At 43.0% G+C, this 18,448-nt stretch overlaps 1 protein-coding gene across 1 annotated transcript in view; it reads left to right on the plus strand.

Moving 5' to 3' along the window:
• The window catches only part of LOC137096349 (zinc finger protein RFP-like), a 37,602-nt gene that overhangs the window by 12,758 nt on the left and 6,396 nt on the right, over nt 1-18,448 (plus strand). Inside the window, exons 2-4 of the mRNA XM_067465510.1 lie at nt 13,761-14,278; nt 14,920-15,015; nt 17,253-17,483. Coding sequence (XP_067321611.1) covers nt 13,871-14,278; nt 14,920-15,015; nt 17,253-17,483 — 735 coding nt within the window. The 5' untranslated portion in view covers nt 13,761-13,870. The remainder of the gene's footprint in view (nt 1-13,760; nt 14,279-14,919; nt 15,016-17,252; nt 17,484-18,448) is intronic.

An 18,448-nucleotide genomic window follows, 5' to 3' on the forward strand; every position in this document is an offset into this window, starting at 1 on the left:
TTTGGGGTGTTAGGTAATATCGTGTAGTTAATTAATAACCCTATTTCTTTTGGAAAAGCCAGAATGTGGTTTCGTTTTTTATGATGTGGGTGAACTGCAATTCCCAGAATCATGGGTCAATCCTCCCTAAACCAGTTGGACATGTTGGGTGTGTGTGCCAGGTTTAGTCCAACTCTGTCATCGGCTGGGTTCAGAGCTCTCTGGATACAGGTGAACTACAACTCCCATATGCCAAGGGCAGTCACCCCCAAATCCTAACAGTATTTGTAGCTGGTCATGTTGGGCTTGTGTGCCAAGTGTGGTCCAGATCCATTGTCAGCTGAGCTGAGTGCTCTCGGGATGCAGGTGAACTACAACTCCCAAATCAAGGTCAATTCTCCCAAACCTGCACAGCATGTTCTGTTGGTCATGAGGCTTCTCTGCTCCAAGTTTGGTCCCGGTCCATTGTTGCTGGGAACCACAGTTTCGCTGGATGCAGGTAAAGTACAACTCCCAGATTCCGAGGGCAATGACCCCCAAACTCCGCCTGTATTCAGAGTTGGGCATGTTGGGTCTGTGTGCCAAGTTTGGTCCAGATCTGTTATTGAGGGGGTTCAGAATGCTCTGTATGCAGGATGATCTGCAACTCCCACACAGGTTGGTCAGTCCCCCACAAACACCTCCAGTATGTTCCTTTGGTCACCAGGGTTCTGTGTGCCATGTTTGGTCCAGATCCGACATTGGTGGGATTCAGAGTACTCTAGGTGCAGGGTAAACTACAATTCCCATGCAGTTGGGTCAGTTCCCCAAACCTCTCAAGTATGTTCTGTTGGCCATGGGGGTTTTGTGTCCCAAGTTTGGTCTAGGCCTGTCATTCGTGGGCTGTGGGGGTCACAGTGGTCTGTGGAAGTGAGTGAAGGTACTGCAAATCCTATTGTCTGTGGTCCATCCTCCCATAACCTTCATGAGGACATAAAGTGCGTCATATGGAGTCTGTGCCAAATTTGGTCCAGGTGCATCATTTGTGGGGGTCGTAGTGGTTTCTGGAAGTGAGTGAATATACTGCAAATCCCATCGTTCCTGGTGCATCCATCCCTAACCTCACCATGACAAAAATGGCATCATGGAGAGTCTGTGTGGCAATTTTAGTCCAGGTCTGTCATGTGTGGGGATCGCAGTGGTCTGTGGGAGCCAAATTGGGTGAAGGTACTGCAAATCCTATCTTCCATAGCCCATCCTCCTCCAAACTTCACCAAGACGCATATTGGGTCACGGAGGGGCAGTCTGTGTACCAAGTGTGGTCATAATCATTCGTGGAGGTTGGAGTGGTCTCTAGAGGTTAGTGAAGGTAGTGCAAATGCCATATTCCATGGTCTGTCCTCCTCCAAACTTCACCAGAACATACAATGGGTCAGGGGTGTCCTGTGTGCCAAGTTTAGTCCTGATCCGTCATTCGTGGAGGTCGGAGTGGTCTGGAAGTGAGTGACGGTACTGCACATCCCATCATCCGTGGCAAGTTTGGTCCGGATCCATCATTGGGTTCACAATGCTCTCTGGATGTAGGTGAAGTACAACTCCTATAAATCAAGGTCAGTTCCCCTCAAACCTGGTCATAAGAGTTGTGCGTGCCACATGTGGTCCAGGTCCATTATTGCAGGGGGTCACAGTGTTCTGCCTTGATGCAGGCTGAACTACAACTTCCATCCTGTTGAGTCAGTCCCCACAAACCCCTCCAGTCTGTTCAGTTGCTGATCAAATTCCTCTGTGTTTGCTGTGTGCCATAGGAAAGGGTCAAGGGAGAGGCAGTGGGCGGGGTCATGGAAATTCCACACAAGGAACCCTGGGATGCCTGCCTGTGGTGGAGGAAACATGTGAAAACTAGGATGAAATTGTCCCAGAATCCCAAGCATTTCTTGGGTGGTGGGCCGTAATGTTTGGGGAAGACATTGGCAGATTTTCGGCTACATGTTCATGGCACTCATTGTAACCTGCAATGTCAGTGGAGGGAGTGCCTTTGGGGGCTTCTCAGCACTTGGAACTATAGCCCATTTATGTAAGTGGATACCTCTGCCACATACACACATACATATTTTAAGTTTATTATGTGGATGGATGAATGGACAGACAGACATGCAGACAGGCTCAGTTTGAAGAACAAAAATCCCCCATGTACACTGACCATTTAATGCAGTTCATAGCTAGCTTCAAATGGTGGCACCTTGACCACAAACGTGAGGGGGAAAGCCATAAATGTGCAGCAAGCCCACTTCATTCAATACAGCTTTGAAACTGCATTAAATGGTCAGTGTAAATGGGGCCTTTGACTCCTGTTTTAATGAAGAATCCATTCTGGGATGGAGAGCGATTACCAAAAATCATGGATAATACAGGAAACCATTGCAATGAACCATGTCCAGTCCCAGCACCCCAGAGATATCATTCCCGCAGTGAGGTGGGTTTGCCTGTCCTTGAAACTCTTTCAAAAATCTGCTTCAAACTGGCATTAAATAATTAAGGGAAAGGTGAAGGTTTCTCCTGACATTAAGTCCAGCCATGCCCAACTCGGGGGGTTGGTGCTCATCTCCATTTCTAAACTGAAGAGCCGGCATTGTCCATAGACACCTCCAAGATCATGTGGCCAGCATGATTGCATGGCACACCATTAACTTCCCGCAGAAGCGGTACCTATTGATCTACTCACATGTGCATGTTTTCACACTGCTAGGTTGGCAGAAGCTGCACCTGACAGTGGGAGCTCACCCCGCTCCCTGGATTTGAACCGCTAATCTTTTTGATTTTATCTGCTGTGCCACCAGGGGACCCTATGAAATAGTTTAAAACCTTCAAAATGAGTTGAAATTAATATGCTTTGGTTGGTACCAATTATGTTTGTTGTGAGTTTTAAACTATTTTGATGGTATTTATTTCATGTGTCAAGTGTGAAACAGGAGAGAAGATAGGATGTCTGTCTTTTGATAAATAAATATGTTGATGACTTGGAGCAATGTTTCTCAACCTTCCTAATGTCACGACCCCTTAATACAGTTCCTCATGTTGTGGTGACCCCCAACCATAACATTATTTTCGTTGCTACTTCATATCTGTCATTTTGCTACTGTTATGGATTGTAATGTAATTGAGATGCAGGATGTATTTTCATTCACTGGACCAAATTTGGCACAGATGCCAGATACATCTAAATCAATCAATGAGCATTCTGAACTCCACCACCCATGACCACCAGGAAATACTGGGAGGGTTTGGTGGCTATTGACCTTGAGTTTTGGAAGTGTAGTTCACTTACACGCAGAGAGCACTGAGGACTCAAACAGTGATGGGACTGGACCAAACTTGGCACAAATTATTATTAAACTTTATTTGTACCTTGCTAGCATCTCCCGAAGGACTTGATGCGGCTTACAAAGGCCAAGGCCTCAATACACAACATAACAATACACTTAAAGCAAATTAAAAACAATTAAAGCAGTATTGAACAACAAAGAACCACAAGCAATAACAATACATCAAACAAGGTAAAAACTGGGCCGGGCGAGAGTAAAGGGTACAGGGTAAAAAAGTGCTGATGTGACAGGTGATATGTAAGGATTAGAGGGCAAGTGCAGTTTGCAGTGTGCGGCAGTCTAAGATCCTTGGGGAGAGTGTTCCAGAGACGGGGGGCCACCATGGAAAAGGCTCTGTCTCGTATCCCCACCAAACGTGCTTGCGACACCGGTGGGATCATGAGCAGGGCCTCTCCAGATGAGCGTAGTGAATGCGTGGGTTCGTAGACGGAGGTGCGGTCACACAGGTAGGCTGGTCCCAAACCGTTCAGGGCTTTGTAGGTAAGCACCTGCACCTTAAATTGGGCTCGGAAGATAAACGGCAGCCAGTGCAGCTCCTTGAACAGGAGGGTTGACCTCTCTCTGTAAGGAGCAGATACTCAATATTCCCAAATGTGAAAAGGAAATCACCTTCAGGCTATGTGTAGAAGGTGTATTTCTATAAATATAAAAATGTAATGTTCATTTGTGGGATTAACACAATTCAAAAACCGCTGGATGAATTGCCGCCAAATTTGGCCACAAGTCACCTACTAACCCAAGGAGTGAATATCACTCAAAAAATGTTTTTGTCATTTGGGAGTTGTAGTTGCTGGGATTTATACTTAACCTACAATATTTATAGTTAACCTACAATAAATTCCCACACAGAACCCCCAGGACCAACAGAAAATACTTAAGGCCATCCAGTCCAACTCCTTCACCAGGGCAAGAAAACGTAATCCTTTCTCCCTACCCTAGCTGCTTTTAGGAAAGATCTAAAAACTTGGCTCTTCCGATGTGCCTTTGGAGCGTGACCACTCAACTCATTTGTTTGTCTCCACCTACAGTTGTCCATATGACAAAGCACCTTCCCCTGCCCCCTAGAAAGGCCAAACCCTCCTGCTCCTTTCTCATAAATCCACTTGTCATTCCTATCTCACCCAGGGTTTTGACCTTTAACATTTTATCTCATACGTCTGGCCCACCCAATGTGTTTGATTAGCTAGTAGAACATAAATACATTTTGTGTTTAGACTTGGGTCCCATCTCCAAAGTATGTCATAACGTACTTTAACTGACATGGATCAATGCTATGGGATCGTGGGAGTGCTAGCAGAACATAAATAAATTTTGTGTTTAGACTTGGGTCCCATCTCCAAAGTATGTCATAACGTACTTTAACTGACATGGATCAATGCTATGGGATCGTGGGAGTGCTAGCAGAACATAAATAAATTTTGTGTTTAGACTTGGGTCCCATCTCCAAAGTATGTCATAACGTACTTTAACTGACATGGATCAATGCTATGGGATCGTGGGAGTGGTAGTTTTAGCCTCTCTAAAAGTGTGTTGGTGGCTCACCAAACTACACATTCCAAAACTCCATAGCATTGAACAGTAACAATTATTTTTATTTTTTTTAATTTTTATTAAGTATAAAAGACAATACAAACAGACAAAGACACATACAAATACAAAAAGGAGACATATAACAAATAACAAATATCAATGACACGAAACTTTAAAAAATCAAGCCAACAATTAGTGGCTGGACCTCCTCCCCCTGTACTGGCGATTCCTGAGTTTGCTCTTATATTTTACGGTCGATTTTCTTTTTAGTTTAGTCATCTATTGTTTTTTACATATATACATACTCCTTATTTCCTACGATTGCAATTCTATATCCTGAGCTGTCCTAATACACCTCTATCTGTACGTATCCTCATGTCCCTTATTTATGTATCCATATTTTTCTATCTCTTTCTTGTCCACTGTTTTGTGTTAATATTTATGGGAATATTTATGTATATATAGTAGTATTGTATCCCACTTACATTCCTGACTTGTTATTTATTCTTTAAATATTTGTGTTTGTGTTATGGGGGAAAAAACTCTTACTCTGCAGAATATATTGGCTGAACCAGAAAGGTTTTTGCTTCATTACTTGTTTCTGAAAAGTTTTGACTGTACATTACCGTGTGTCTCGGACCATCCAGAGACCCTTTACTGTGCTGTTCTTATATTTTGTCCTCGAATTAAGACGTAAACAGAGAGGTGTATATTTTTATGCGGCATATGTTAGACTATATGAAGCTTTATCTTCCTCTCCCCTAACCAAACCTTAACTGGGGACCAGTTGGTGGCAGTAACCGGTAAATTGCGTGCAGCGGAGAGTATATATGATAGGTGGTCCATGTTCATTATCTCTACTGTCTTTTCAATCCACTCTTCCTCCGATGGTATTTCCTTGGTCCTCCAGACTTTTGCAAGCAATATGCGGGCGGCAGTGATTAGATATATGAACAGTTTGTCGGTCTCTTTATCCCAGCCTTTTCCTGACAAGCCCAATAGGAAAATCTCTGGTTTGAGGGAAATGTTTTTTCTTAATATTTTTTGACAATTTTCTTGGACTGTTTTCCAGAAAGTTTTTACCTTCTTACAGGACCACCACATATGTTTATAGGTCCCCTCCTCCGTGCCGCACTTCCAGCATTTGTTGCTCATGGTCCTCGAAAATTTGGCGAGTTTGGAAGGTGTCAAGTACCACTGGTGTACCATTTTTATCCAGTGTTCTTTTATATCATAGGCATATGAATAGTTCGTTTTTGTGTTCCAGATCATGCTCCATTCTTCTAATGATATTGTTCTTCCGACCAATCTTGCCCATTTAATCATGTACTCCTTTATTTGTTCTTCCTCCGTAAACCACTCAAGGAGTAGCTTGTAAGCTTTTGTAATGAATTTTTTTGGTTTTTCTACTAGCCTGTCCCATGCCGTTGAATTTTCCATGAAGCCTAATTGTTTGTCCTTCATGTAAAGCTCTTTTAGTTGCCAATATTGTAGCCAAGTAAGATTTTCATATCTCTCCTTTAGTTCGTCTTGTGATTTCATTATAACTTCTTTTCCCTTCTTGGTTAATAGATCCTTGTACGTTGGCCACGTTCTCCAACCTAGCTCTCTCCTTTGGTTGACTTCCAGAGTGGATAGCCATAGTGGCGTTTTTGGGTACATCCTCATTTTGTATTGGTCCCAGACCTTTAGGAGGGCAGCTCGAATGAAATGATTCCGGAAGTTCTTTTCTACCTTCGCTTTGTTGTTCCATAGGTAGGCGTGCCACCCGGTTCTTAGATCGTGGCCTTCTAGTATTAGCAGTTTTTTGTTTCGTAGTGCTATCCAGTCCATGATCCATTCCAAACAGCTGGCTTCAAAATAAAGCCTAAGGTTTGGTAGTCCCAGACCGCCTCGTTTTCTTTCGTCGGATAAGTTGGTAAAATTAATTCTGGGTTTTTTGTTGTTCCATATAAATCTTGCGATATCCCTGTGCCAATCCGTAAATATTTGCTTCTTTCTAATTATCGGTAAATTCTGGAATAGATGTAACATTTTGGGGAGTATCTTGGATTTCACCACTGATATTCTACCCAGTAAGGAGAGTTTCATATGTTGCCACTCTTTTAGATCTTTCTTAATCTCTCTCCATTTTGCTTCATAGTTGTTTTTTAGTAACTGTGAGTTTTTCGCCGTAATGTTTATTCCAAGGTACTTTATTTTTGTTGCTAACGGTAGACCAGTAAGTTCTGTCAGTTTCTTTTTTTTTCCTTCTGAAATATTTTTTGTTAGTATTACAGATTTAGATTTGTTGATTTTCAGACCCGAGACTTTGCCAAATTCTTCTATCTTTTCTATCCATAAATTGATGTTATTAAGAGGATCCTGTATTGTACAGATTAGATCGTCAGCGAACGCCCTTAATTTGAAGGATTCTTTTTGTATCTTTACTCCTTCCAGTCTGTTGTCTTCCCTGATCTCATTTAGTAGAATTTCCAATGCCAAAATGAAAATTAGGGGCGAGAGAGGGCAGCCCTGTCTGGTGCCTTTCTCTATCGCCAGCCTCTCTGATTCATGTCCATTTGCCCTGATGACTGCACATTGATCCGCGTAAATGGCATCTATGGCGTTCATGAATTTAAATCCGATGTCCATTTCCTTAAGTATCGATTTAAAGAAGGTCCAGCTTAAATTATCAAACGCTTTTTCCGCGTCTATTGATAGAATCGCTAGCTCCTTCTCGTTATGATTTTCAAAGTATTCGATGATGTCCAGAATGTTTCGAACATTGTCTTTCATTTTTCTTTTTGGCAAAAACCCTGTTTGCTCTTCCTTAATCCATGATACTAGGAATCCTTTCAGGCGTTCTGCAAGAATTGATGTAAAGATTTTATAATCGCTATTTAATAGCGAAATTGGTCTGTAATTTCTTACGTTAAGAGGGTCTGTACCTTCCTTGTGCAACAGTACAATACTTGCCTCTTTCCAGGTTTTTGGCATAATCCCAGTTTGCAGGGTAGAGTTCATTATTATTTTTAGTTGTGGTATTATGATATTTTTTAGTTTTTTGTAATATAATACGGAAAGACCGTCAGGGCCAGGCGCTTTCCCTGTGTTGAGCCTCTTTATTGCGTCTTCTAACTCTTCTGTCGTGATGTCTTTGTTTAAGATTTCTCTCTGTTGGTCTGATATTTTTGCTATTTTTTGTTTGCCCAGGTATATATTGATTTTTTCCCTGCTAATCGGGTCTTTCCTGTATAGTTTTGTATAGAACTTGTGGAACTGGGCCACTGTCTCCTCATCTTTTGTATAGCTCCTTTCTCCGTCTGTAATTTGGAGGATGTTCTGTTTGCTTTTTTTCTTTTTAATTCTCTTGGAAAGCCATTTCCCGGCCTTATTTGCGTTTTGAAAGTGGTCTTGTTTTAGGAAAACCAAGTTTCTTGCCATTTGTTCCAACTCCAGGTGTTCTTTTTGTTTCTTCAATAATTGCAGTTCTAGATTGATTTTTTCGTTCTTTGGGTGTCTTTTAAGTTTTCCTTCCAACTCCTCCATTTTGTCAGTGATTTCTGTTTCCTTCTGTTTTTTTTGCTTATATTTTCTGTTGTTTTGCTGAATGAAGATGCCTCGCATATAGGCCTTGCTGGCGTCCCAAATGATGTTTTTTTCCATGTTTTCAGTATCATTTAATTTGAAGAATTCTGTTAATATCTCTGTATTCTTCCTGATGTCTTCTTCTGATCTTAATAGATATTCATTTAGTCTCCAGCTTTTCCTTCCTCTTTTATGATTTATAGTTAATTCTATTGGGCAATGGTCCGAGAGGTATCGAGGTAGTATTTTTATCTTGTTAATCCTCCCCACTAGTGTTTTTGTGACCCATACCATATCGATTCGAGTCCACCTTTTGTGCCTATCTGAGAGGTACGTATAATCCCTTCCATTTTTGTTATAGGTTCTCCATACGTCTCGTAGGCAGAAATCTTCTTTCAGCTTAAGCAAGTTGGCGGGTAATTTCCCCCCTTTGTCTATCTTTCTCTCGTTTTCTCTTGGACTTTTATCCATGATGGTATCTAACACCCCATTGAAATCCCCGGCAAGAATAAGTTCATCATACTCCTGATCCGAAAGTAAGCTTTTCAGTTTATTTACAAATTTCTTTTTCGTTTTATTTGGTACATACACATTGCATATCAACAATTTTAACCCACCTCTTTCTACAATAATTCCCACTATTCTGCCTTCTGGGTCCTTAAAAGCTTGCCTGGCTGTCAATGGTTCTTTTACATATGACACTATACCTCTCTTTTTTTTCGAGGCAGCGGAGGTAAAGGTTTTGAAGCCTTTCTGATTCAAATGTGCTATGTGTCTTTGACAGATATGGGTTTCCTGAAGTAATATTATGTCATAGTTACCCTTACTCAGATTGTTAAATACCTTCTTTCTCTTATTGGGAGAATTTAAACCATTTATGTTCAATGATATACATTTAAGGTTCCACTCCATTTTCTTTTCTATCAATGTTATCCTCTGCATCATCTGTTTCTTCTGCCTCCGGATCCCGTCCCTTCAGCTCTTTTATATATGTTGTACCTCCTGGAGATGTTAGTCTTGCTCTTTTTACTCCTTGTTTCTGACCTTTCGATGGGTGGTTTTCTGTCTCTTTTTGTAGTTTTTTATAGAATTCTTGAGCTTTTTCTTCTGAGGTGAGCCATAATCGCTCTCCTTTGTATGTTGCCATTATTCCTTCGGTTTTTTCCCACCGGAACCTTATATTCAGTTGTTTTAGCTTTTCTGTCAGGAATAGATATTTTTTCCTCTTTTGTAGGGTAACTGGCGGGACCTCCTTTAAGATGATAACTTTTCTTCCTTTGTATTGCGATTGGCGCTGATTATTCTGTTTGAGGATCCTATCCCTAGTTGTCTTTCTGGTGAGATTTACTATAACATCCCTATCTGTTTTGTTTCTTTTTGCGTAGTTCGTCGATATTCGGTATACACGATCAATTTGTTTCTCTATATCTTCTTCCGGACATTCCATTAATTTCGCTGTCAATTCGATCACAATTTGTCTTATGTCCTCTTTTGGGTCTTCAACTATGTTTCTGTACCTAAGTTGGAATTCAAGTTCGCTAGCATCCAATTTCTCTTGCTGTCTCTCTAACAATAAACTTTTCCCAGAGAGTTCATCCAGTCTTTTTTCACATTGTTCCTGTCTTCCTGCCATTACCTGTTTTTCTTCTTTCAGTTCTTTCATTTCTTATTGGAATACTTGTATTTCTTTCTTCATTACACTAAGTTCCTCTGTCATTTCTTTCCTCATTTTCTGTAGTTCTTTTTGATGTGCATCCTGTTTCTCTGATAATTTTTTTAATTCTTCTTGGTGTGCGTCCTGTTTTGCTGAAACTCCTTGAATTTCCTTTAGTATTTCTTTCATAATAGTTTCTTCAGAGTTCGATGTCTTTTTAGTTAAGCCCATTGGTTGTTGCATTTTTCTCCTTCTTTATCTCTGTCCTTATCTCCTTTATCTCCCTTATCTCTCTTGACTTTTGGTGTAGACATCCTTGCTACCTCTTGATTCCCTCGTCTGTTCCTCTTGCTAATTTTTTGTTTCTGTCTCGTGCTCTCTTCGAGAGTACACCACTTTTGAAACGATTTAGCAGGGTGTTTTAAGGCAGGTGGGGCATAGAGGTAAATGATATTGTTGTCTATTAACTTGCCTATATACCGGCAACCAAAGGTTTGCTATTTGATAAGTGTCTCTTAATTCCCGTGGTCAATCTTTATAAAGTTCTATAACCCTTAATTATTTTTCTGACTCTAACACTCTTAAATCAGTTTTTCCACAATAGATAGTTGAGATACACTACTACACATATAACAATATAACAATATAGTAATGCAATATAGTAGTGCAATGATACCATGAAAGAAATACCAAAAAAAAAAACTGTATATGTACAAACCGCCAATGGTTTTTGCTATAAGTAGGAATTTCGGGGTTTCCCGCATCAGCCCTTATTTGGTTATATGTCTCTAGCTAGATTTCTCAGTCCTAAATCGTCGGTGTCAATTTTGTTACCAGAACGATCTTAGTACACCTCCTTAGATGCAGCAATTCAAAGGTACATTAATACTCTCAAAACATAGGTTTTAAGGAAGAAAAGAAACAAAAAAGAATTTAGTGCAACCCTTGTCTGTATGTTCCCAGAGCTAGTTTGTGTCCCTTGGCAACTTTCACAGCCCTACTTTGTCAATATTAATTTTACAGCAACAACAACAATCCTAATGCACTACAACAAATACAAAAAGGTACAAAAGGGTATGGTGATACCATAAAAACAGATCAACAGGTACAGTAATGCCATAAGAGCAGATCGAATGTTCTCCCTTTCCCCCCTTCCCCTCCTCCCACGATCTGGCCCTGTAGAGTATTGTTTTTTGTTTTTAATGTCTTTGAGGGTTGTTTGTATTTTCTTCGGCTTTTCTTCGGCTTTTCCCCCCTTTGACCCTTGTCACAGTTCTGTCCCAGTTGTTCCACTTTCCCCTCAATATTATACGTATTGTAGTTTGTATCTCGTTTCACTTACTCTTCTTGACCTTTCTTCCTCTCTTGTTCCCTCCGTTGATTCTTCCTCCTTTCTCCTCCTTTTCTTCTCTATCGCGGTGCATTCGCAAATCTCGCCTGGATCTCCGGGGTCCCGCCGAAGTCTCGCCAATTCTCGCGTGTTGAGCAGTGTCCGCGTCTTCTCGCGCTATTTCGCGGTTTCGCGCCCTCTCGCCGCCTCGCGTCTTGTCGCCTTCTTTTGCCTTGCACTGCGCTGGAGGAGCTGGGCTAATTTCGCCCAGCTGGTCCGTGTGATTAAGGTGAGTATTGATTGATCGGCTTAATTTGGCTTAATAAGCGGGATAAAGAGCTGCTTGTAGCCTCTCATTAGTTTTTAATGACCCCCAGTTTTCTTTGTTAATTACTACTGGTTTCCCCCTTGGTGTTCCAGTGAGTCTCACCTCGCGGAAGTTTTGCCCTTGACGGGAGGGGAACAAGTAGAAGGAAATAGATGGGGAAAGAGGGGTCCGGTGGGGAGGGGGGGGGACGTGCCCCTCCGAAATTCTTCTGTCTCCTGACTTTTCCACGATGGAGAAGGTCGTTCTCACTCACTGTTCCGTGTAACACGCAATGTCTGGTTCCTATCGGTTTCCACTTAGCATATATCCCAATTCTCCATTTCTTGATATTCTTAGTAGTCCCTTGGCAATACTCGTTGGTTCCCGTTGTTTTTTGCCAAAATTGCCAAGCCTCTGCGATAGATTGGGTTAGCCAACTGTAGGGGCCTTGAGTAAACGTTTAAGTAAATATGGACAGGTATCTTGGATATGACTGCATTCCCATAGTATTATCCCCGTCAATTCCTTTAAACATTTGCTATCTTCAGTCTCCTGTGTTTGTTCCTCCTTTTGCTGCCGCCAGTATATAGGGGTTTTTAGTATACTCACAGAGTTGCTGTGTAGCTATGTAGCTTCTTTCTTGAAAGATGTGTGGTGACGGCAAAAAAGCCGGAGCCTGCTTATTCAGCCGGCCGGCTCGTGTTTCGGCGATCCGCTACCCTACGAGGGGCCACTACTACCGGGTCCTTCTGCCCCCCCCACCCTTGAGGGGAGGGGGGATTTAGACCATCGGCTGACCCCCCTACGGGTTTGCGTCCATCCCGGTCTCCATCTGCCGGTTATGGGGGAGCATAAAGCTCTCCAGATCAAGCCGAAAAAGCTGAGGTTTGAGGAGCTCTCAACACCTCCGTCTTGCCGCCATGAATCCACACCGGAAGTCCTCGAACAGTAACAATTAAAGTGTTTCCAAATGCACTAATTCTACAGTGTAGATGCAGCCTTGCTGAGTGCCGATTTGGGCTTCATTTCAACACGGCATAAAAACATAAATGAATCTGTTGAAAATCAGCAGATCTGATGACCTAGGCTAGAGTGATCATTCTCAGGTTGCATGCCATTGGTTTTCAGCCCTCCTAAAGAGAGACCTCCTGCTCAGTCGCTCTAAGCTTTTGAGTCAGAGTTTGAATGCAGAATGGAGACGTTGAATCTTTTCCCTTTGTTTGACCTGAGAAGAAACAAGGATTATACGATATCTCTATTTACTCTCCGTTAGATAGTCTCCACCCCATCTTTTCTATCTAGAAATTGACTTCCTTGCGGTTTAATAAATAAATAAATAAATAAATAAATAATCTTTATTTATACCCCACTACCATCTTCCGAGTGACTCGGTGCAGCTTACATGAGGCTGAGCTCTCAATACATCAATACAAGCAATAACAACCACAATACGAAGCAAAATACAAATACTAATACAAAGCAATTAAAATAAATCTCATACACAAATAGCATAAACATTGAAAAATAGCACAAAACACATTTTAAAACTATGGCTGGGCCAAATGTAATTAAGTTAAAAAAATAATGCTGGGTATGAACAAGATAGAGGAGGTGGGGCGTTGGTTTAATACATGTTTTGAAACTTTTAAGGTAAATGCTGCACCTCCAGTTTCTTTAAGCTCCAGAATCCTTTTCATCCATGCTATTGCCAGCTTGACAGCTGTTAAGAATTGTGAGAGAAGAAGAAGTCCAAAACACCTGGAGAAACACAGTTTGAGGGACTCTGCTATGGGGAGATTTGGTCTTTCAGATAGGCTGGACCTACACTGCATAGGGATGTATAGGTTGCAAACTTCTCTTTGAATGAATTGCATCTCAAAATATACCAGTATCCAAAGAAGCATTTTAAGGAAGGGAGTTCTATGCTTAGAGAACAACTTGCAGGAAGACAGAGGAAGGGGAAAGGTCTCCTGTCCAGGTTCCCAAAGGCTGAGGCATTTGGAGAGCTCAGTCTTTGCAGAGCCAGAGGTTGGGCAGAGGCGGAGTCACCAGCTGCTTTCCGGGAAGAGAAAGTCTGAGAAACGAAAGTAAGGCTGTTAGCTTTGCCTGGTCCTCGCAGTGGAGTGGCATTGGCAGCCATGGCCTCTGGAGACCCTGTGAAGAAGCTCTGTGAGGAACTGGCCTGTCCCATCTGCCTGGAGTATTTCAAGGAGCCTGTGATGATCATCGCTTGTGGGCACAATTTCTGCCAAGCCTGCCTGGATCAATGCTGGGAGGAGAAAGGGGCCTCCTGCCCACAATGCAGGGAGAAAGTGCAGGAAGGAGACATAAAACGGAATTGGCAACTGGCAAACCTGGTGGAGATTGCCAAGGAACTGGGGAGCCAGAAGGTGGAAGAGAAGGGGAGATTCTGCCAGAGGCACCAAGAGCCCCTCAAGCTCTTCTGCAAGGACCACGAAGCCCCCATCTGTCTGGTGTGCGACAGGTCAAAGGAGCACGAAAACCACAAAGTGATCCCTCTGGATGAAGCATCAAAGGAGTACAAGGTAGGAGGGGGTAAAATAGGGCCCCTAACAATATGTTGTGGTGCATCTCCACCCCACAATACAGGTCTGTGGCTGAAGTTCCATATTTCCCCAGGCTCTGATGTTTTCAGGGATCGAACCATGGTAGTTGCAGTTGTACAAGGTCTTTTGCATTTTTGCCAAAGTGTGCCAGTGCCTTACCAAACCATAAATCCAAATATTGAGCCCTGATGTGATCTTGCTGCCATCATGCTGGCACAGAAGAGGAAGGGACCCATCGCATCAAGGAAAGTGCCAGGACCATTGCGGGAGTGTGCGCTATAGGTGGGTTTTCACTGACAATAACTAGAGATGGGGAAATCATGGGGAGGGGCCAAGATGGCAGCAGGATGAACATGGCATCATGCAATAGGGATGCAGGAGTTTGCCTGCCTCCTGCGATAGCATCCACCATGTGCGTCTTCATTTGGAGGGACTTCTTATGAGTAAAGAAAATTCTGGAAGCAGTAGTAACAAAAGAAGAGTGGGTTTCCAGTAGAGGTCAACATTATCCAAAGATCTCACAAAACTCAATAAGTGTGGTATGGTTGATGGCATGATCTTTGAAACCATTTTAAACCTTGAAGAAAAGCAGTGACCAGGAGCTTTCTTTTCCTCTTCAGGATCAGATTTGGAATTTTCTGGAGACTCTGAAGAAGGAGAGAGAGAAAATTCTGGCCTACAAAGCAGACACAGCACGAGAAAGCCAAGATTTGCTTGTAAGTGGCATTGCTCCTTGGTGAATGACCTCCAAAGAGAGATAGATGGGGGAGTGTGTCCTTGTTGGTACTCTTGGATATCGCAGTGGCTTTTGATACCATCAATCATGTTATCCTTCTGGGGCGGCTCTCCAGAGTGGGTCTTGAGGGCATTGCTTTGCAGTGGCTCCGCTCCTTCTTGGAGGGTCGCACCCAGTTGGTGAAGCTGGGGACCACTGCTCAGACCCCTGGTCTTTGACCTATGGGGTCCTGCAAGGTTCCATTCTATTCCCCCATGTCTGAATCTGTAGCTTTCTGGCAAATATTTACCTCACAAACAAAGCATGCATTAAGGAACCCAACAAAATTCCAACTGCCAGTTTATTTGCCTGATGCCTCCTATCCTTCACGCTGTCCCCTTCCCTTCATTGCTCCTATTTCCCTGGCAACTCTCATCCTTGTTTCACATATACACAGGCCAGATCTAAGGCATGGCCTAATTTCCTGGCTTCACTCAAAACCAAGAAATAAGGTCATGACACCCCGTGCTTTTTCATATCTACATGAAACCACTGGGTGAGGCCATTTGGAGTTTTGGAGTTTGGCGCCATCTGTACGAAGATGACACTCAGCACTATTACTCCTTTCCACCGAATTCCAAGGGAGCCCCCGGATCTGGCAGCTATGATGTACTGGATGAGGGCTAAGAAGCTGAAGCTTAATTCAGACAAGACAGAAGTCCTCCTGTAAGCTGCGAGACCGATCGGGACACAGGGTAGCAGCCTATGCTCGATGGGGTCCACAGTCTGGGGGTCCTTCTAGATTCAGCGCTGATGTTAGATGCTCAGGTGTCCCTAAACGGTTCGGGCCCCGCCTATCTTCATGACCGCATCTCCCCCTATGAACAGGCACGGGTCTAAGATCAGCTGGGGAGGCCCTCCTCTCGGTCCCACCACCGTCACAAGCATGGTGACGGTGATATTGACAAGCTGGAATGTGTCCAGAGGAGGGCGACTAAAATGATCAAGGGTCTGGAGAACAAGCCCTATGAGGAGCGGCTTAGGGAACTGGGCATGTTTAGCCTGAAGAAGAGAAGGTTGAGAGGAGATATGATAGCCATGTATAAATATGTGAGAGGAAGCCACAGGGAGGAGGGAGCAAGCTTGTTTTCTGCTTCCTTGGAGACTAGGACGCGGAACAATGGCTTCAAACTACAAGAGAGGAGATTCCATCTGAACATTAGGAAGAACTTCCTGACTGTGAGAGCCGTTCAGCAGTGGAACTCTCTGCCCCGGAGTGTGGTGGAGGCTCCTTCTTTGGAAGCTTTTAAGCAGAGGCTGGATGGCCATTTGTCAGGGGTGATTTGAATGCAATATTCCTGCTTCTTGGCAGGGGGTTGGACTGGATGGCCCATGAGGTCTCTTCCAACTCTTTGATTCTATGATTCTATGATTCTATGGTTGGTGAGGATGAGGACGAGGGCCTTCTTCCCTCCCCAGGGAGATCAGGCAAGCCTCCACACTGCCCTCCTTCGGCAGAGATTTGAAAACCTGGACATTTCAGCAAGCATTTGAGAATGACTAGTCCCTAGTTACATATGCCCAGTCCCTAGTTCTCCAGATAGTCCTCTGGTCTCTGCTCTTCATCCAACTCTCGGGCCCTGTGGTACGCTGCTTTGCACTGACTATCTAATGCCCGCCCCCATTTCTAGCCTGTTCACACACATTTCAGTATTTTTGGTTATTGGTTTTTGTTGAGCATTGTTTTTATGGTGCTTCAATGCTGCTGCTTTATATTCTTATACTCTATCTAATTGTGTTTTTATCTGGATTGTTATATTTAACCATATTTTATTTTATTGTGTTTTTGTGGTGATGGGTTGTTTTCCTTTTATGTCTTGTGGACACTCTGTCCCATATGCCAACCACCCCGAGTCCCCTTAGGGAGATGGTGGTGGGGTAGAAGAAAAAAGTTGTTATTATTTTTGTTATTATAGCCTTGAATGTGAGTCTGAATAAACGGAATTCCTTTTGTGAAAAATATCTCCCATTGTAAGAGACCTGATAGCCTACAGAAAATATTGACCCAAACCCATTCCGGTGTCAGGCCCTTGCAGGTCTTCACAAAGTGCTTTCACCACTGGATATAGACCTGTTCTTTGTGAAGAGATGAAGCCCCACTTCAAAGGAACCCAGAGAATTCACTCCAAAGACCCTCTTTCTGCCTCTCACTCCTGTTTCTCCTTTCCTTTATTTTAGGAGAAAACCCAAAGAGAGAAGGAGAAGACTGTTGCTGCATTCAAACACATGCATCAGTTTCTAGAAGAACAAGAAAGGAATCTGCTGGCAAAAATGGAAGAGATAGAGAAGGAGATTTCAGCCAAAGGGGAGGAGCAGCTGGCCAGACTCTCCGAAGAACTCTCCTCTCTCTCGAAACTCATCAAAGAGATGGAGGAGAAGCATCAACAGCCGGCAAGTGAACTCCTCCAGGTAAGGGCAAGATTGTTCCCATGGGTGGCTGAGACAGTGACACTTCAGTTTTCTCATGGTTCTGTGTGCACAAACCGTTGTATGACATTAGCTTTGTGCTGTGTTTATAAGGGAAAGAAGTAACATATATGAATTTAACACTAACCACAGCCGACAGGGAGCTCTAGCGTGGGCTGGTTCATGAGGTCACATTCAGAAGCGACTGAACGAGTAAACAACAACAACAACACTAGTTTGGGTTCCATCTCTAAGAGATCAGATCGATCTGGGTTGTTGTAAGTTTTTTGAGCAGTATGGCCATGTTCTCACAACCTCTGAGGAAACGTCAGGAGAGAATGCTTCTGGAACATGGCCTTACAGCTCAAAAAACTTACAGCAGCCCAGTGATTCCAGCCATGAAAGCCTTCAACAACACATCAGATTGATCCATCACACAAAATATGTCAAAAATTATATGCAGTCTGGCTGCATAATTTATTTTAATCGACTTTCAGAAAAGTGAAATACAACATTTTGGACATAATCTCCCTGTGTTCCAATACCGTTTGTCCGTATGTCAACAAGCTTTTGTATTCCCTTATTTAAAATGAATAGACCGCTATCTTCACCGCGGTCTACACTTCTACATCAGACATGAACCTTCGTCCTCATCGGGTTTCTTTCAGGGATCCAAATAGGCGATAGTCCAATGGGCAAGATCAGGACTATAGGGAGGATGCTTTCACAGCGCAGACATGCATTGCCCTGCAACAACACAGTGCCCTCGGATAGCAGACCTCTCCATTTTGTCTGAATGGAAGGCCTCCGTTCTTCAGTGTTGTGAGCCCCGCAAATTACTGAACCTTCTTCCTGATAATATTCTAGTACTGGCCATTGAGAATCTCAGAAAACTGTAAGCAACTCTTCTGTTTGTGTTCTTCCATAAGTCATTTTGACACCTGTTTTCCACAAACTTTTTGAAACCC

The sequence above is a fragment of the Anolis sagrei genome, chromosome 2, assembly GCF_037176765.1.
Source record: "Anolis sagrei isolate rAnoSag1 chromosome 2, rAnoSag1.mat, whole genome shotgun sequence".
NCBI classification, from domain to species: Eukaryota; Metazoa; Chordata; class Lepidosauria; order Squamata; family Dactyloidae; genus Anolis; species Anolis sagrei.